Source organism: Macaca fascicularis, chromosome 18 (assembly GCF_037993035.2).
Source record: "Macaca fascicularis isolate 582-1 chromosome 18, T2T-MFA8v1.1".
NCBI lineage: Eukaryota > Metazoa > Chordata > Mammalia > Primates > Cercopithecidae > Macaca > Macaca fascicularis.
This window is the reverse complement of record NC_088392.1, coordinates 73,913,963-73,935,002: the sequence shown is the minus strand read 5'-3', so window position 1 is coordinate 73,935,002 and position 21,040 is coordinate 73,913,963. Positions and strand designations below refer to the sequence as shown.

Below are 21,040 nucleotides of genomic sequence, written 5' to 3'. Positions count from 1 at the left end.
ATTCCCACTCAAGGATGAGAAAATGGAGACACAAATAACTTAAAAGCCTTTTCCAGAGTCACCCAGCTGGCTGGTGGCCATGCTTATGTTTAGCAGGTCAGAATTTCATTGCTTCCATCCCATGATATAACCATCTACAGTTGATATCAGACAACTGGTCTCAGCTCTAAGGGCTAGGAAAAAAAAAAATCTCCAGTGTGGACTAGTATGTCATTGTCTTTAAAACTAGTGTTTAAAATGTGTTTAAAATATTCAGTAAGAAAAGGTCTGGTCTATTTAGGAGAAAGGTGGGACTCATTAATAGAAATCAAATTACAAGGAACTAGACAAGTGAGAGCCAGGTAGCATTAACAGTCTGTGCTTGAGCTAACCCATGTCTCTTGTTAGGCAAAGGAAAGAACACAGCAGCCAGAAAGTGGCGAATTGTAACTATGACCAGGGCAGCCTGCAGCATATTCAGAAATGATTCCTCCGTTGAGAACTGGCTGCAGTCTCTTGAGTCAGAGAATATAGGAGACATAGGGTCCTGTGAAGCCTTGTAGAGAAAAGTTTTTGTGTTTGCATTTGTTTTGGGTTTTGTTTACTCATTGAGAAAGTATTTGGCCAGACACTGATATATATTTTTCTGTGTTGTGTGTATGTAGGTTAAAAAAAAAAGGTCAAGCTAAAGCGATTAGGTAGTAAGTAGGCATTTGATATCTAAAGAGTGGGACATGTTAATTATAAAGCTGCTTATTGGCGCCACCAGGAGTTGGGTATGTGCTCCTATAGAAAATGTGCATACATAATAATCTGCTCTACTTTAGTTATTCTACTGTCAGCCACCAGGCTATAATAATGGCTGACATCTATGGAATGCTTAATAAATATGCCACCACTAGACCACGTTTGAATACATTATTTGATTTTAATGTCATCCATCCCAAAGAAGCAAGTAGTGTCATACCCATTTTACATAGCTGCGAGGGACATCCTGAAGATTCAAGCCCGGGTTTACCTGATTCTAAAATCACTTCCCAGGTCATCACATAAGACTGTCTGTCTCATCCAACAGCTTTGAACCTCTGTGCTTATCTGTGAACAGCAGATCATACCAATAGAAGCATCAGAAGAACCAATTTTTGTGAAAACTTCATAATTTGTGAAGGATTATTCAGAAATAATATGCTTTTATTTATAAATAAATGATTTAAACCAGCAAGCAGGGGCTTCATTGTTGTAATATTTATTCATAGCCGATGAGCAATGTTATTATATAGTTTTGCTAACAAGTAATTTATTTTCATAACACTTTATGGAACTGTTTTTTCCAAATACATCACTGATTATTTAGCTAGCTATGATTTAGGCCTACTTTTCTATCATACATTTGCCTTTTCTCCTAAATAGTCATGCTTGAGGGGACTGAGTAATTGCTTTCAGCATAATTACAGCTGCACAGTAACACAACACACGACTCACAGGTCTTTTGAATGCTTATTATTTTGGCATAGACATAGTTGATCAATTTTCATATTTCTCATTGGTATTACATTAAATCTTAAAGACAAATATGCTTAATGTATTAGATGTAAAATGTTAGTAGTGCACTAATAAAAAACTGGTTTAGTTTATTTGTTGCCAGTTAATTCATCACAGACTTCATGACTATGTTTAAAGGCCTTTGAATGATTAGATGAAAAAATGATATGTCACAATAAATTAAGCTGATGAATTTTTTTTCCAAATGACTACCTTTTTCTCCAGATGCCTGCTTGATGGTCAGAAATATAACTCATATATCTCTATTTTGTATTTATATATGATAACTCAAGTATTCTTTAAACTTAATATTTTGTTATGTTTAATAAGGATTTGCTCTAAAAACGTTGAGAAAAACTGTACAAACTGAAATTGGTGACAAAAGAAAAAACAAAAATAATGAAATTTGTTTAATGGATTTTAGAAAGTGGTCCTTAGAATTTCTAAGTAAGGATTTGGGATAGAAAGTTTTAAGTGAGAGTCTGCCTAAGACAAGGAGCAGGGTTAATTCTTCTCAGGCTCAGAAGTTTATCTCGTAGAGCTGCGGTCCCCCACCTTTTTGGCACCAGGGACCAGTTTCATGGAAGACCATTTTTTCCCATGGACTGGGGTGGAGGATGATTTTGGGATGAAACTGATCCACCTCAGATCATCAGGCATTAGATTCTCGTAAGGAGCACGCAACCTAGATCCCTTGCATGCACAGTTCACAATAGGGTTCGCACTCCTATGAGAATCAAATTCTGCCACTGATCTGACAGGAGGCAGGGCTCAGGTGGTAATGCTTGCTCGCCCACCACCCACCTCTTGCTGTGCAGCCCTGTTCCTAACAGAGCGTGGACCAGTACCCATCCACGGCCCAGGGGTTGAGGACTCCTGATCTAGATAATTGAGTTAGGGCACTCTGCAATATGGCTTTTGTTGGTTTGTTAGATACTCTTTCACTATCAGGATTTTTATATTTCACATATTTAGGCTTCCAAGCATCACATTATTTTCCCCAGTTGCTTCTATTTAGAAATCAGCCACTGGTCACCTGTACGTACTAAGTAGCACTGTTGATACTTTGCTTTTGTTTGTTTATTAGTAGGGGTGGACTTTTGTAGATTGAAGCCTCCCCCCTACCCCCAACCCCCATTTTTTAGCCTTTTTTGCACTTAACAGGAAATGGCGAAGTGACCACACTTGTTGGTCACTCCCTAAAGTTACACCAAGCAATGTTTTAAATATTACCTGGTTTTATCTCTGACTTTTGGGAGAACTTTCTTTGTGTTCTATTGACTTGCTTTGCTTTTCTGTTTCCTGTAGAAACGCTCCAGAGGACAAGTGCTGTTTGATAAAGTGTGTGAACACTTGAACTTGCTAGAGAAAGACTACTTTGGGCTTACGTATCGAGATGCTGAAAACCAGAAGGTGAGTGATCAAAAGCAATGCAAAATAAGATGGCTTGAACTGCTCATTACTGCCAGAAAGTGAACTGAGACTGAATGGGTGGATCACTTTCTCCGCCTCCCTTCATACTCCCACACTTTCTACTTTGAGTCTGTAAATGTTGTTAATCATCTATTCCTTGATGAAGGAAATCACTGACAGCTTCCTTTAATCTGGAATATTCTGGTAACAGTAAATGAACCCTTGTTTTTCATGCTTGAGTTATTTGTGGTTCCTGGAAGGCATTTTATGTGGTACGTTTTGCGGCGGGTGGCGGGTAATATATTTCAGTAGATTATTTGAACTAATGCAAATAAATTGATATTTATGTAAAAATCATGCTCATACCCCAAAATTCTATGAAGATATTATGATTGTAACCCATAAATTGTCAGGGCAGTCCACTATTGCTGCTGCCCTATTTTTCATTCATCTTTTTATGCTTTCATATTGTTTCTTAAATCAGAATATGAGGGGGATTGTGTGCTTACCTGACACTTATCTAATGTGTTTAGTACATGTTTTATGTTTAATGCAGTATCTCTGCAGACTTTGTTCAGGGCTGTATCTCCTTAATCCACATAACTACCTGAGAAATACAGAAAAGTAAATCATTTCCATTGCATTCACACTGGAAGCTGAGTCAGAAATTTTGCTCATAGTTGTTACTAGTTTTGGTGTTGTGCCATAAATCATCCTTAATACCTCCCGAATTCTCCAGACAATGCCTAACTTCATTATTAAACATCTGATTTTACCAATGAGGAAAATCAGAAATCACAAGCAACTGTTGATTTGTTAGGGAAGCTTCCTAGGTGGATGCCTGAGGATCTTTTATTACAGAAGTCTCTGATGTGGAACTGAATAGCTAGGACGTCAGTATATCCAGTATATTTTTAAATTTATCCTAGTAACTTGTTTGAACATAGAATCTTCTGCCTTTTCCCCTCCGTTACTGTGCTAGCTTGAATCCCTGAAGGCAATGGTTATAAAAGAAAAAGACTTTTGTCGGGCCCAAACTTCATACGTGTGCATTTTCTCATTAGACCAGTGCCTGGGCCTTTGGAGGGCTTGGCAGAGGGGCACCAGATGTGGGCCAAGGACCACAGTGAGGGAAGCCTTCCAACAACCACTGACTTCTCATTGCGTTTAGGGAGAGTCTGTACCTAATCAACATTAAGTCATTTTTATTCTCCTCTGATTCAAATTCAAAATGTCATTTCCTTTTCAGAATTGGTTGGACCCTGCTAAGGAAATAAAAAAACAGGTTCGAAGTAAGTTCCTTTGGATTATTTTTTTGGAAATGTGAAGGTTTTCAGAGAGCAAGTTGTCGGAATTTGTAGCCCATACCTAAGTGGCTAGTGTGAATACCAACTTTTCTTGTGTCAAATTTGATCTGGCAATTCCGATAGTATTCATTTTGTAGTTGTCACAACTTGGGAGTCAAAGGGACTGCGATGCTTGGCCTGTTTCTCTGCCTGTGAATAGATGTCAAGTATATGATTTAATCAACTGATGTTAGAATTGGCAATTAACCATTTAAAAGTTCCAAACTGCATTATTAATGTTCCCACAGTCACAGAAGTATGAAAGGCCAGATAAAAGTCATAATCATTTCATAGCTTTGAAAAGGAATAACAAGTCAAACTGAAGGTTACTGTCTGGTAACAGCCTCTTTTCCTAGTCCCCTGAAGGCAATTTGAAAAATACATATTTTAATGGACCAAACAATTGCATGAGCAAGTGACAAATTCAAAATACAAGTAGCTAATAAGTATTAAACAAGTTGCTAAATTTTACTAATAATTAAATGCAAATTAAAATGACACATCATTTTTCACCTATTCAGATGACCAAAGAATTAGGGTTTAATAATAAACTATAGCACTTATTTACTCAATTGGTAGAATAAGTTGGTTCAATCATTTCAGAGGGCAGTTTGTCAATATTTATTAAAATTTAAGCTGTACTTACTCTTTGATCCTTAATTTCACTTGTGGAAATTTATTCAGCATATGTATTAATGAGGAAAATGTGCATTTGTATAGCAAATGAAGGTTCACTATCTTACTATTTACGGTAGGAGAAAACTAAAAGCACCTTAATTATCCATGTATAAAGAAATTATTAAGTCAATCATGGAATAGCCATATAAATACATATTAGCTCTCCTTAGTGAAAATCAGTTTGCAGAATATTTTCTATCGCACAATCACATTTGTTTTTAAAAAATTATATCTGTATAGATGCATGGAAAACTTTTGGAAGGCAGGAAGATTTTATTGGTAATTACTCCAGAAGTATATCATCCAATGTAGGGGTTGAGGAGGAGGAGTTTTTAAAATTTTTTACCCTTTGCTATAGCTCTTACTTTTGCCGCAAACATGGATACTAACTTAAAATAACTATATTTTTATTCATATTTTTGTCAGTAAAGTCTAAATTCTTCCAAACAACTAATTCTAGTTAAAGAATACATTTAAGAGCAGTTTATTAATGAGAGCATCATTCCCATTCCAATAAGTAAAAGTTTTCAACAGTTTACTATTAAAAGAGCAAGCAAATACTTCTTAGTGCCTTTGAAAGTCCTGAGCTATCGAAATAATACCCCAACTACTAATAAAACATAATTAGTAGTGAACAGTTTGGAAATGGTTCAATACTAGATAATATCCGAGAAAGACAAAAGTATAACCATACTTCCAGATATAAGAAAGTCCACTGATTATTTATACAATTAAGACCTCTTTTCCGTATGTTTGAGGGAAATTTGATGTATCCACTAACCAGAAACTTGATAACAAATTAGGTTAATAGAAACAGTTAATTGAGATGGAAACCAGAGATAGCTGTAGTTGTGATAAATAAATGAAAACACTACTTATTTTTTGTTCTGAGGAATCCTAAGAAAAAAATTAAGGTAAATATTTTTCTAAGGAGTATTAAAGAGTTATTCAAGTAGACATGCTGAATATATATCATAACATTTTGTGTGCATGAAGTTCTCTTATTCATCTAATTAATGGACTAAGCTGATTAATAATTGCAAAGCACTTTGACAATATATAAAATGTTCAAGGATAAGTCATAATATCATGACAGGAGAAAGGCTGTATAAACTAATTTTCTTTTTTATTATTAATAGGATTCATTTTTTCTTTAACTTCCCATTTATACTGTCTTCTACCATCCTTTCAAAGAGAAGAAAGCTAAAGGGACAAGATAATCAAAATAAGAGTTTTAACGGATTTTTTTTTACCGTGCAGATTAGGCAGTGTATATGACTTTGCCATAAAGAAAACTGACAGTCTTGCAGATAAAAAAGACAAGGAAAATTGGAATTTCTTTAAAAATAGAATTCCGTATTTTTACCTGTATTCTTTGTTGTTTCCCATCCACTAAAATGCCCTCTTGCCACAAAATTTTACATTCAACGAAAGCAGAGAAGTATTACCTTATCTAATGTTATTATTGTACCATCATCTCTACTTCTAAAATATAAATGATAAAAGGATGTTCCCATGCTTTTTATGCTGTGGGCTTACAGTATTCCTTTAGAATGAGATCTCTAAGAAAATGGAAACAAAGCTAACAAATATCTTAAGTCCAAATTTATGATAAATAGAAAATTCTAAAACTTCATGCCTATAATCCCAGTTCTTTGGGAGGCCAAGACGGGAGGATCACTTGAGGCCAGAAGTTCAAGACAAGCCTGGGCAACATAGTGAGACCCTGTCTCTATGTTTTTTAAAAAATTGTTTTAATTAGCTGAGTGCAGAGACACATGCCTGTAATTAGTTAGTCCTGGCTACTGGGGAGGTTGAGGGGGTTGGATTACTTGAGCCCAGGAGTTCAAGGCTACAGTGAGCTGTGATTGTGCCCCTGCACTCCATTCTGGGTGTCAGAGTGAGACCCTGCTTCTAAGAAACAGAAAATTTTGAAACTGAAGAGTTCTTATGAAAAAAAATTCTTATTCCAGTCATCTTTTATGCATGATGGATCTTAAAATGTCTAAATAGACTATATTTTGTGATCTTTAAGTATGTTTTATGATACAGTAATTTTATAACATAGAGCATATATCATACTTTTATGACAAAAATACAGTATGTTAGAAATTTTAAGATTTGTCTGACATAAAAGACTAACATTAGAAATTTTTCTTAAGAATGAACTATCATCAGTGTTACAATTTTCTATTTATCATACATTGGTAACTTAAAATTCCACATCAGCATTATAGAAATATTCATTTTAATGTGTTCAAGCTGTTTCATTTCCTCTTTCTAACTAGGGCCCTCATTTGAGCAGATATAGAGTTGCAAACTTATTTATTGCATAAGCACTTCCTTCTCAGTGGATTTGTTTCTGTCACATTCTTTATGGGGATATGTATTTGAGCTTTAATCTGCCTCTCTCATTAATTTCCAGTTTTATGCCCCATTTAACTGGACTTTTTTTTTCTTGATTGAGGTGTAGATTGTATTATAGTTTCTGTACACTTTCCCATTGTTTCAAAATACTGTCCTGAAAGGTGTATTTTTTGTGTGTTATAACCTTAGGGAAGTGGATTCCTTAGTAGTAGCAGTGATTTTCAAAATGTGTTTCCAAAGACCATTTTTATTATTAGAACCGTAAGGGAGCTTACTGAAGCCATAAATTCCTAGGCCATATTCCAAATCTCTGAAATAAAAATTCCTGGGAGGAAGCCGGGGAATTGGCATTTTTAATGGGTACCTCAGGTATTTCTTTGGCTCACTGTAGGTTGAAACTTGCTTTCCTAGAATGAGGATTTTGGCACTCAATGTCTTTTCTGTATATTTTGTTACTTATTAGTGCCTAACTTGGATATTTATTCTAAGATTGTGTAATTACATTGCTAAACTAATCATTGGATTCAGGGCCTGCGCTGAAGTGAATAAAAATTATAAAAGAGCAATAAATGCATTTGCCATAACTAATCCATTAGTTTTAATTCTACTTGCTTGGGGGAAAGCCAGCTCTCATGATGAACCTTGCCACTGGCAAGTATTGAAGGGATCTATTTTAATAGGAAGTGAGTAGGAATCAATAAGAAAATACAACCAAATCCGACTGTTTTTGGAAAAACAAAAGGACTTTTTTGAGAACAGTGGGAAAAACAATCACTAAAATGTTTTCGACTGACAGATGTATTTGAATGGTTTAAAAATGATATTAAGTTCCCAATAATGCTTGGTCCTATGCTAAATCCTTTATAGGGCACCTCTATAGGGCATCCGGTAGAGTTCCTGCCATGTAGAATCCTACATGTGATGTCAATGGTAGTGTTAAGAATTAACTATAAGTAATACATGGATCTATGCCATTTATGACAGAATGTAAGAAACTGATGAAGCTAAATATTGCCTCAGATGCAAGAGAACAATGCAGAGAAAGGATCTAGGAAATACAGTACTGTACCTTCTTTTGAATGTTTGGGAAGGGCTCATGGAGCAATGAAGTTTCCAGAAGTCATTTAATGGAGAGACAGGGAGATTCGGAAGTCTTAGGAGAGTACTGGAAGCATAAGGGGTGGAATGTGAAGTCGTAGAATCCTAGAGTAAGGGCAGGTCAGTGGCCACTGGGTGAAGCATGGATGAAAGGCCTCCAGGGTGGAAGCCTGGGGGATTGGGAGGAGTTTTTCAGTAAACCATTCAAAATACAAGCAAGACCTAGGCTATGACACTTTTAGTGTACTTCTTGGGTAGAGGGAACAAATATAAACAGCACCACAGAGAAGGGATACCCAGACTTTGGTAAGTTACTGCATTTACAGGCCAGAAGAACAGAGTGACTACAAGTTAAAGTAATGATCACATAGTAAATGTAGAAAAAAAGAAAAGGGTATTTTCCATGTTTATATTGATAAACCATACACAATTAGAGATAGTATTAATGAGATGTGGAGCTTCGTTAAGGCTTCGTAATGTTTTAAGGATATGTGTTGACAATACAGAGAGTAGACGCTTGTGAGCTGACTCCTGGTTGACCCTTTTCAGTGCTGGAGAGGCCTTGAGTAGAGGCCACAGGATAAAGATCACAAAACATAAAAAGGATCTGGCTAAGTGTCAGGCTATGGAGGTGCAGGTGCAAAATTTGGCAATGTGCAGAAAATACATTCAAGTACCTATTGCATCAAAAATTTCCCTGAGCAAGAAAATAATTTTCAACAGCCCACAGAGCAGCCCACTTACTAGAACACTGTTCACTGCAACAAACCTTTCCCATAAAACAAACGTATGTTGAATAGTCCCTTGACATTTATTATAATTGGATTTGACCTGTAATAACAAAGCAGAAAGGACAAAGAAAATGGGAATTATGTTTGTAATGTTGGTCTGTGAGCTATCCAGACATTCGCAGCAATAAATCCAGCCACTCCCAGACTTATCTGATTGAAGATTATTCGTATCATTCATGTTTTTTCCTTCTTCCAAGTGCTTACCTTTGATTCTGAAAAAGGTAGGAAGTTTGATCAGTTTCCTTACTAGTTAAAAGTACCAATAAAGGATTTGATTGGGGAGAAGTTTAGAAATTAGACGAGGTTTCAGACTTATCTGTAGATTTCATATCACCGAGGTTTCCCAGTTTTCCATTAATGATCAATAGTTGCCTGGGTGTTAATGCTTGGAGTTAAGACTGTTCTGGCCATCAATTAGAGTCATAAGGTTTTTCTCGAGGTTTTACTCTAATTTTTTTCCATCGTTGCAGGTGGTGCTTGGCACTTTTCATTTAATGTGAAATTTTACCCACCAGACCCTGCCCAGCTATCTGAAGATATCACCAGGTATTTGAAAGGCTATTCAAAAGACAAGCGTCCTGGGAGAGTTGTGCTTCTCTTCAATGCTCCGGAAAGGAGTGTGCTTACATCTGGTAGCCTTACAATCGTCCACGCTCAAATGGCAAACAAAAGGCAAATGAACAAGAGCAAACATCTGATGAGAAGATTTGCCAAATCCTATCTTTTCACAGTTGAATCTTTGGTGCCAGGATGATATTCCCTCTGCTTGACCCTGGTGGGAAAACATGCAGAATTGAGATACTGTCATCCACCCACCATAGTCAAATTGGATGGGATTCAGCCTTATATGATATAGCAGCTCTTAGTTTTTCTGCTTTAATACGTAGAGTAAAAATGTCCTTGGATGCTTGTGCTTTTTATATAACCAACACATACACACACACATAAATTTAAGTGTTTACTTTCTGTGTCCTGCCTATACAAGGAAAATGATTAATTTGTTTTCTAGAAAGAAGATATTAAGAAAGAAATCAAAACAAAAATATTTCAGTAACAGCTTTGAGTGTGAAAGGGGATCTCATTATAAAGCTGTACTGGATGTCTTAATCTGGGCTGCTATAACAAAATACTATAAAGTGGGTGGTTGATAAACAATAGAAACTTATTTCTCACCATTCTGGAGACTGGAGGTTTGAGATCAGGGTGCCCGCAGGTGAGGTCCTGGTGAGGATCCGCTTCTGGATTGCAGGATGCTGACTTCTTACTGTGTCCTCATGTATTGAAAGGGTGAGGGGGGTCTCTCTCCAGTCTTTTTTATAAAAGCACTAATCCCATTCATGAAGGCTCCACCCTAATCACTTCGCAGAGACCCCCACCTTATGATCCCATCATCTTGAGGGTAGGATTCGAACGTATGGATTTGGAGGGGAGGGCACACGGACACTCAGTTCATTGTTCCTCGTGTGCTCTGACCTTCTAGGCTTCTCTGCATTCACCTTAGAACTCCTACTCTCTTGCTCAGCTCAGTAGTAAGTTTATGACCAGTCAAAGCAATTTTGTGCAGTGTGTGCAGAATTTTCTGTGTAAGCTTTGCATTCTTTTTGGAGGGCTTTACAGAAAAGGGAAATTACTCAAAACAACTTCAATCACTTGCTACAGTTAAAAATAATTTCACCAGACATATTAAGAGAAGGGTAAAAATTAGTTCCAGAGGATTTCTTATATTTGCAATAAATCAGAGAAAATTTATAATTTCTTACTTAAAGATACTTTTTAGTTGCTGTTGAAGAACTGTTTTATTTTGGCTAATTTGTGGTTATAGATCCCATATATACCTGGATTTGAAAACGTAGTGCATGGTGGGCCGGGTGTGGTGGCTCACGCCTGTAATCCCAGCACCATCCTGGCTAAGACGGTGAAACCCCATCTCCACTAAAAATACAAAAAAAATTAGCCGGGCGTGGTGATGGGTGCCTGAATTCTCAGCTACTTGGGAGGCTGAGGCAGGAGAATGGCGTGAACCTGGGAGGCGGAGCTTGCAGTCAGCTGAGATTGTGCCACTGCACTCCAGCCTGGGTGACAGGGTGAGACTCCATCTCCAAAACAAAAAAAAAAGAGAGAGAGAAAATAGTGCGTGGTTTCTTTCTGTTGACTCATGTAATACTTGTAGAGCCTGTTAAATGTTTAAGGATTTTTTCTGTCATAATTACATGGATTTATGTCACCAGCCTAAAATCATATTTAGAGGGGACCTTAAGACCTTATCATAGTCCTCTGCTTCCATAGATGAACAGTTCATTCTTATATACAAGGTACCAGGTGTGTTTTGTTCTGTCCATATGTGAGGCTGTGCTTGATATTATTAAAACTCATCAACGTTAACACTTACCTTGAGGTCTTTGGCAGTTAGTAATTTATCTGTAAGTCTTAAAAGCAAAATAACAGAGAAGACAAATCAACATGTTTTTATGTAGGTCATATTTTTATGATATGGCAAAATTATATGGAAAATGTTAATTTCTCCAGTTTAAAACTGCTTATGGTGACAAGATTCTCGAATTTTAAGGTAGGAAATCTTTATATCTTAGATAGATTTTAAGAAGCTATCTAAATTTTAAAAATGAGAACTGAAAACAGGAGAAATTGTGTTATTATAAAGAGACTACCTCATTAAGAATGCAGGAAATTGAGAGTGAAGTTTATAATGAGATAGCTGTTGAGTTACCTGCAATCTGTTTTGTTCATATAGTAAGACCGGTCACCTTAATATCAAAATACTTCCATAAGGCTAATTGGGGCCTAATAATCACACAATCATATCACTTAACAATGGGGGACACGTACTGAGAAAGGCATCTTTAGATGATTTTGTTGTTGTGTGAACATCCTAGAGTGGACTTGCACAAAGCTAACTGGTGGAGCCTACTATTCATCTGGGCTCTATGATAAAGCCCATTGCTCCTAGTCTAGAAACCTGTACAGCATGTGTCTGTACTGAATACTGTGGGAAATCATAACACAATGGCAAGTATGTGTATATCTAAACATGGAAAAGATACAAGAAAAATACAATATAAAAGATTTTTTTTAATGGTACACCTGTATAGGCCGCTTACCATGAATGGAGCGTGCAGGACTGGAAGTTGCTCTGAGTGAGTGAGTGATGAGTGATGAGTGAATGGGAAGGTCCAGGACATTATGTACACTACTGTGGCTTTTATAAACACTGTATACTTAGGCCACGTTAAATTTATTGTTAAAAATTTCGTTCTTCAATAATAAATTAACCTTAGCTTACTGTATTGTTTTTACTTTTTAAACTTTTTAATTGACTTTTGTAGTAGTACTTAGCTTCAAACACACATTGTACAGCTACACAAAAATACTTTCTTTCTTTATATCCTTATTCTGTGAGTTGTTTTCTATTTTTAAAATTTATAATTTGTTTTTACTTTTAAAACTCTTTTGTTAAAAACTTAAGACATAAACACATATATGATTAGCCTAGGCCTACACAGGGTCAAGATCATCAGTATCAGTGTCTCCACCTACACATCCTGTCCCACTGGAAGGTCTTCAGGGACAATAACACACATGAAGCTGTCATCTCCTAGGATAACAGTGCCTTCTTCTGATACCTCCTGAAGCACCTGCCAGAGGCTGTTTTACGGTTAACTTTGTATTTTTACAGGTAGAAAGAGTACACTGTAAAATAATGATAAAAAGTATAGCATAGTGAATACATAAACTAGTAACATAGTCACTTGTTATCCTTATCAAGTATTAAGTTCTGCACGTGATTGTATGTGCTCGTCTTTTATATGAGTACGTTTGTTTACACCAGCACCACCACAAATGCGTGAGTACTGTGTTATGCTATGACATTAAGATAGCTATGACATCACTAAGCAATAGGAATTTTTTAGCTCCATTTTTGTCTCATAAGACCACCATCATATATGTGATCCATCATTGACTGCAGCATCATTTTGTGGCACATAACTGTATTTAAGAGCATTTTTACATTATAATTCCCCCACCCAAGGATTTCAGAAAATGTGTTGGGGACTGTTCATTTGACTTTAAAAGTTATTTTAAAAGATGTTAGAAGAATATGTCTTTAAGTTTCTTTTAGACTGTGCTTTATTAATAAAACCCTATTATGAACGTTGACTTGCTTCTAAATGCCTTTAAATACTGTCTTTTGTAACGAAGTATCTTTCCCTTCTATCTAGAACAAATATGTATGAAGGAAATATCAAAATATATAGATGCTAGAAAATTTATCCTAGAGAGGTTGTTCTACAGGGAGAAATTATTTACCCACAATTTTTACCAAGTGACCTCCTTTTCCTGTATCCTCATGCTGGCCTTCGTTGTCTTGTGCTTTTGGTTCCTGGAAGGTACTACCTCTGCTTGCAGTTGCGAGATGACATCGTGTCCGGAAGGCTGCCCTGCTCCTTCGTTACTCTGGCCTTGCTGGGCTCCTACACTGTCCAGTCAGAGCTCGGAGACTATGACCCGGATGAATGTGGGAGCGATTACATTAGTGAGTTCCGCTTTGCACCAAACCACACTAAAGAACTGGAAGACAAAGTGATCGAGCTGCACAAGAGCCACAGGTTAGAGGCAGAAGCCCTGAGCGCATTCATTTAAGTTGTGCCTTGTTGGGGGAGTGTCCCGCATACAACCCACCTCTTCACAGTACTGATTTCGTCCATTAACGGCGAGAGTTGAGCGTAGTGTGGGTCCATGCGCGGTAGAATTCTGAGATGGGTAAGCTCTCACTCGGAGCATCCAGGTGTTCATTTGTAGTGCTTTCTTGCAAAGCCCTTTTTCTTCTTCTTCTTTTCTCATGTGTCTGCTGGTGCCTCCATAGGACTTCTTCTTATGAGATAGCATGGAGCTAAGGGGGAAGTATTGCAGCCTACCAGGGAAGGGAAAAGCATCATTGTAACGTATTTTTCTTCTCATCAGAGGAATGACGCCAGCAGAGGCAGAGATGCATTTCTTGGAAAATGCCAAAAAATTGTCCATGTACGGGGTAGATTTACATCATGCTAAGGTATGCATTTTTTTAAACCCCAAACTTTCTATATATTGTTATTTAACTCGATGTTGTTATCACTGTAAACTGGTGACTTTTACTTCAGTTCATGTAAATGAAACCTTTGAGAATTCAAATCTCTGTTTGTCTTTTAAGCCTTACTCCACGGTACAACAAATGTAGCTTTCTGATATTTAATGAGGGGTTTGCTCTTTGTGTCTCAAACTTGTATTACTCCTGGGCATGGCCTTCTGAAAGCCCATGATAGGCAAAGCCTCTGATGGCCTTTTGATGCAGTTAGAAACCTACCTTGACCCTTAACAAGCTCTTAGTTCACCCTGCTTCTCCATCACAGTCTTATTTCCCACTCTGTGCTGTCACATGACCTTTGCTCCCATCAGACTCTGCTTCTACGCTTTCCCTGACTATGTCCATCTCTGGACTGTCCTCCTCTTTCCTGTCTGTTTGTCCAAACTTAGCCAATTGTCCAAGACTCAAGCGTCACACTTGTTAAGTGCCAGACACTGTCTGTGGCCCTACCTGGATACATACCAGGCAGTCAGTAAATTCATACTGAATTTAAGAAGTCTACCTCCAAAGTTTAGGTACTCTGACAAATAATCAGAACTCTGAAATAAGATTGTTTTAAAGTTCACCTAGGCTAAGGTTTGCTTCGTTGACTGGTGATCGATGAAATGTTAAAGGTGTATCTTGGGAACAGAGTCTTGGGAAGAAAGAATTTGGGTTGAGACTGTAGCAGGGTTACAATTGTGAGGATACACAAAGCAGCTTTGACTCCGTGTCATGCTTTTTCTGGAATCTCTGTACTTTTCAGTAGTGGTAGAATGAATGTAGGACTACTAGTCTTTTTAAACAGCCCAGAATAAAAGTCCTGTGGAAATACAAGAAAATTTTTATGAAAACTTTTATTAGCAAAACATATAAAATTTGTTAGGATCCTAGGTTTGGATTCAGAGGCATTAGCAGGGTTAAAAGGTCAATGTTAAAGGTCAGAGGTTGTTTCTTCTGATTGGGTCCAACAGGATGACATTGTTCCTGTTTAGGGATGTGTGTTTGACTTTGATGGACAGGGTTAGTCATTAATTTCATGGTCTGAGACTCACACAGAACGTGCAGTTACAGGTTTCCAGGCCAACAAGTGTCTTACACAGTCGGGTTTGGGGCCTGGAAATGAAGAGAATTTCAGCTGGCTCTGTTCAAGCAAACGCCTCAGCAACCCTGCGGACCCATTGCAGGGAGCTCTGTGGTCTGTAGGTTCTGTCGATACTGGAAGTTGGGCTGCGCTTTGGTTAGCGTTTGGAGAGCAGACTAATCCCCAGGGATTTTGGGAGGAGAATGGGGGCCCTGGAATCTCTGCAGGTTTGATTGGTTTTGCTGTGGATCACTCTGCACGTCACGTAGGATGAGCTCTCCAAGGCCTGAGTGCTAGCAAAATCTCTGTGACTTGGCGGAGGCTCACACCAGGGATGTGCTGTTACGTTGAATGCCAAGCTCTTTGACATTTGCGTATAATTATGACAGCAGGTGTAGCTCTGTTTACTTGCCAGTTCATTATTACACTTTTTCACTTATTTTGCACTCAGATAACAAAGATGTTTCTATTGTATATTAGGTACAAGGTAGAGTGAGAATTTCAAAATGAAAATAAGAGCAGACATTAAGATTTTTAAATTTCTCTTAGTGTTTCCCCCGAAGAGGCTAAAAGATAAGGAAACAAGAAGGAAATGAAGGGAGCCTGAGAATTTGAGTGAATCTGAAGCTATTTTTGAGTTACATCACACACTTTGATTCTCTTACTGCCCGGAAATAAATAAATAAATAAAAGATTAGGGTGTACATTTCAGGAAGTACACCTCAGGATGTATCAGTGTTTCTATCAGTAAATATAAAATCACTTAACATTGCTATCGCTACAGAATTAAAATAGATGGCTGCCTTTTTCATTTAATAATGTGATTTGAAATTATGCCAGTTAAAAAGAAAATTAAGGAAGTACAAATGTAGCGTTACAGAAATTTTTCTGAATATTAAGTATAACAGATAATTCAGTTATAGATTCAATTTTCCCATGCCACCACACTCCATCATTTGAAGAAGGAAATTTACTGAAACAAATTGGAGCTAATTTCCTGTTATGAGCGAGATGCCTTGCTTCTGTTGATGGTATGAAAGACCCTGAGCGTTACAATCCATTTAAAACTTCTGAGCTGGAATCCTGTATGAAGAATAAACACGCATATTACACAAAGGTCCTATGTTTTGGAAAAACCTATTCTAAATGTTTTGTTTTTTCTTTGTACATCTGACTCTGGTTGTTTGTCATTTAATGTGCATCTTGATGGGCTTTGTCAGAGTCATTTATTTTATGTAAGATTCTGAAATGTAGATATAAGTCCATATAGGATATCCCGCAGAGCAGTAGATGCTGAAGGATGGCAAAGTTTGAACACTGATGTCGAATTAAAGAAATCGTATGCCCCTTTATTTTCATGATGACTGAGACTATTCAGGTCCACCCCAGTGCTCCTTGCTAAAGGGAGTGCACATGTATTTATTGATAGTGAAATGCACATGTCCTCAACAAATACTGTTGTCATGACTTTTAAAACCAAAGATTTCTCAGGCCCAGCAAGGTAGCTCACACCTGTAATCCTAGCACTCTGAGACGGGCGGATTGCTTGAGGTGAGGAGTTCAAGACCCGATTGAATAAATGTAGCACAACCCCATCTCTACAAAAACAGAAAAATGAGTCGAGTGCGGTGGCACCTGCCCGTGGTTCCAGCTACTCAGGAGGCTGAGGGACGAGAATTGCTTGAGCCCCTAGAGGTGGAGGGTGCAGTAAGCCAAGATGGCACCACTGCGCTCCATCCTGGGCAACAGAGGTAGACCCTCTCAAAAAAAAAGAAAAAAAAAAAAAGATTTCTCAAACTAACCTCAGTACTGTGGCCTGTGGCAGAAAATTTGAGATGAAAAGTATCATTTTTCTTGCCATGCAATTAATGAAATCGAGACTTGCATCCAATTAAAAATTGCACTCATTTCTGTCATTTTCATTTTTCATTCACTTTTCTTTCAACAAACATGTAATGGCTTCGTGCATGCAAGGTAGGCAGTGCGCTGGCCGTGAGATTACAAAGATAAACAGAGCTCCTGCTCTCAACCAGCTTTTGTCTCCAGGATAAGGAAGACAAGTGATAGTTTATTTCAGTGCCATTTGCTAAGGGTGTACTAGAGATAACAGATTGATTTTGGGACACAGAGAGGTGTTTTTTGGAGGAGACAGGAAGAGGAGGCATCAGAGCCTTCTTCATCTTCCTCAAGAAGGGAGCTACTGTTTTCTTAAAATTCAAAGAAGTAACAGGTGATTAAGGTTTTTATTAAAAGTTTTATTGTTACCTAATAATGGAAAAGGTTTCAAATGTCCTTTCCCTTGGTAGGTTGAAGGTACACTTTCTAAAGTCCTGTTCTATAGTTACCAAAAAGAAAGTGAGTCAAAGAGAAGTGATTCTGGCAGTCCTTCCTCATTCCTACACTCTGCCAATGGAGTAAGGTGGTCACCTCTGAGTGGTGGTGCAGACAGATTGACTGGTTCTAAAGGATCAGTAATACCAGCTGCGTGTCAGCATCAGGTTATAGCTCTTTAAATCACTCTTTCAAATTAAAGTCCTAGATAAATGGTGGGCAGTTTCCGGTCTTTGAGTTCTCCTCAAATTTTATTATATTGTAATATCCTGCCATCAAATATTTCCACTCCTGCAGAGTAATTCAGTATGTCATGGAATGTTACGTTTCCAAAGTAAAATATTTCATTTTAAACCAATTATGCTTTGTTGGCAAACTTACATTTCCCAGAGATGGACCAGTATATGTATTTCTGATTCTGGACATTTCCATCTTCTGCCTTGCATTGACAGCAGATCTGGGCATCGCTTCCGATGGGTGGTCAGCTCATGACCCTTTCTGTCCCCTGATTCCAACAATCAGTGGGACCAGGGATGGACTCTGACCTCACATATAATCCTGCCTGCATCCTATCTTTTTCCTTCATTCATGGCCACCACAGATGTTCATTTTACCCTGACTTAAATGGAATACAACATTGGGAAAGACTGTATGTGGTATATCTCCTAAGCTTGACACAACATCTCTAATGACTGCTGGACATCACACATCCCTAGGAAATTACCTGAACATGAAATGTGCAAGTAGCAAAAGGAAGTTGTAGTTCTAGTATGATCTCACATTTGTTTCTTAAAAAAACTATACACATATTTAAAAAATATTTATTATTTATATATGTGAGCCATATTGCTAAGTGTGATTACCACTGGGCAGTGTGTTTGTGTGGAGGGAATGGTGGTTGCTGGGGAAAATACATTCTTATATTTTTTTATTCATTCATACTTAAAAAAAACCTATTTCATATTTAAATTTTACTCTGACAATAATGGTATATAAAAAATATTTGGGCTCTTTTTAAAGGAACAGCAACCAAAACCCTCATAGGAAAAGTCAGGGTCCATCTTGTTGGCATATTTGCTGGTTAAGGGTGCCGCCTCTGGAACCAGGCTGTGTTCAACTGGGACTCTGTACCTATTTTCTCATCTGTAAAATGGGAATAATAATAGCAACCATTTCAATCACAGTGAAGATTAAAGGAATATATGTAAAGCAGAGCAGTGCCTGGCAATTGACAAGTGAGAACTATGGCTACTATTACGACTGTTATTAACATACCTTCATGGGCTGGGCCCTCTTGGTGTGCAGTATTTACTTTATAAGTCTGAGACACCTGGGAGAGCAGATTTTACTCTAACAAACCTCTCCATAGTGATGAACATCTTCACCAAAAGGCTAGTGTTTAATAGTAATATTTTAAAAATGGCTGCATCATTTTGCATATGTAAACCAGCCATTTATATTTCTGTTGTGGATGCTTAAATATTATACCCAGCAGAAAATGGAAATAAGTTAGATACTGATATGTTGTTTCTTGCTGTTTTTTCCAGGACTCAGAAGGGGTAGAAATTATGTTAGGAGTTTGTGCAAGTGGTCTGTTGATATATCGCGACCGGCTGCGAATAAACAGATTTGCCTGGCCCAAGGTTCTAAAGATTTCATACAAACGGAACAACTTTTACATTAAGATCCGGCCAGGAGAGGTAAGTATACCCACATTTGCATGTGTGTTAGGAGGAAAATCCCTGATAGCAAGCAAACATTTAAATTATCTGCTTATTAGTTCTGAGCATTTTGGGACACAGTGAATTACATCTAAGTGCCTGAGAAAATTTATTGTAGATTTGCCCAATAAACAGTAATAAAGAAAATATTCTCTTCTTTTTTATATTGTTCCAATATTTCCTACTGCATACATTAATTGAAGGGTTTTTAAAAACATATTTTAATATAAAATCCAGTTTCATGAATAATTTTGTGTATATTTCAAACAGTAATGGATAAATCTCTTCCTCCATATCCTGTTGTTATTTCTTCATGCTCTTTCTACTTGTCCTACAAATCGGGTTGTACTTTAAAGTGAAAAGCTTAGAGGTCATGTACTTCAAGGTACAGGGAATATTAGAACAAAGGACAGTGAGTGTGAATTATGTCAATGTTCTATAGCTCAATATATGCTTTTTTTAATGAGTCAGAGAAGCTAATGAGAGAATCAAAAGTGTTAACTAGTCCTTACTCCTTGGACAACAGCCTCCATGATCAACTTGTGTTTATATTTTGCTTAGTGGTTTGTACATAATAGTAACACATATCTACTCTTATTTACTTAAGAGATAGTTAATAAATACCTTGAATTTCTAATTGGTGTGGTTAGTATAATTGAGGCAGTCAAAGCTCAAAGATTCTAGCATACTTATATCTCTGAATGTTTTCTGATATAATATAGAGTTACCTCTTATCTTCAAAATCTATTTCTCCACTGGAGTTTCTTGATGGAAAATGCAATTTTTAAAATTAGAATATCGGCTGGGCATGGTGGCTCATGCCTGTAATCCCAGCCCTTTGGGAGACCAAGGGTGGGAGAATCACCTGGGCCCAAGGGTTGAAGACTGCAGTGAGCATGATTGTACCACTGTACCCCAGCCTGGGTGACTGAGCGAAGACCCTGTCTCAAAAACAACAAAAAATTGAAATATAAAGCATGTAATGATGTTTAATATGAGTATAACATCATACCCATCTATGGTGACTGAAATAATCTGTAAGCTTTTCATGTAAATACTTAAAATTATAGTGTTTTAAAAATATTTCCTAAAGATTATGTGTTTAACTTATAGCCAATAGATAGTCATTTGACTTCATTGAACATTTGTTAAGTGAGCACCTATTTATTGTCAGGTATTAGAAATAGAAAGAGAAATATGAGCTTGTTCCTTATTAAGGAATTTTCTGTTTAGCAGAAAAATTGATTCATATACTTTGATTGGAACAGCATGATGCAAATGAGATGATATTCTGTAGGCATGGGGTGAGCATAGTATTGTAAGAGGCCAGAGGGGAGAGCTGGAGAAATGAATCAGCAGACACTAGTGAGTCATGGGAGGTTTTAAATCAGGATGTGACACAACTAGGTGAATATTTTGGAATGATAGATTTCTTAATGAAATTCAACTACTTAGAAATATGATGTGATAAGACCTAAACTAGGGCAGAGGCTCTGGGAATAGACTGGAGGGAACAAATTCAAGAGAGAGGTTTGAGAGGCAGAAGCAGCAGATCTTAGAGACAGGGTGGAGGA

At 37.3% G+C, this 21,040-nt stretch overlaps 1 protein-coding gene across 50 annotated transcripts in view; it reads left to right on the top strand.

Moving 5' to 3' along the window:
- EPB41L3 (erythrocyte membrane protein band 4.1 like 3) overlaps positions 1-21,040 on the top strand; it is a 160,311-nt gene that overhangs the window by 105,245 nt on the left and 34,026 nt on the right. For all 50 annotated transcript variants that reach the window (XM_074022838.1, XM_074022831.1, XM_074022819.1 and 47 more), the window contains exons 4-9: positions 2,830-2,934; positions 4,184-4,226; positions 9,685-9,760; positions 13,618-13,836; positions 14,192-14,279; positions 19,293-19,445. In XM_074022838.1, the coding sequence (XP_073878939.1) occupies positions 2,830-2,934; positions 4,184-4,226; positions 9,685-9,760; positions 13,618-13,836; positions 14,192-14,279; positions 19,293-19,445 (684 nt within the window). The remainder of the gene's footprint in view (positions 1-2,829; positions 2,935-4,183; positions 4,227-9,684; positions 9,761-13,617; positions 13,837-14,191; positions 14,280-19,292; positions 19,446-21,040) is intronic.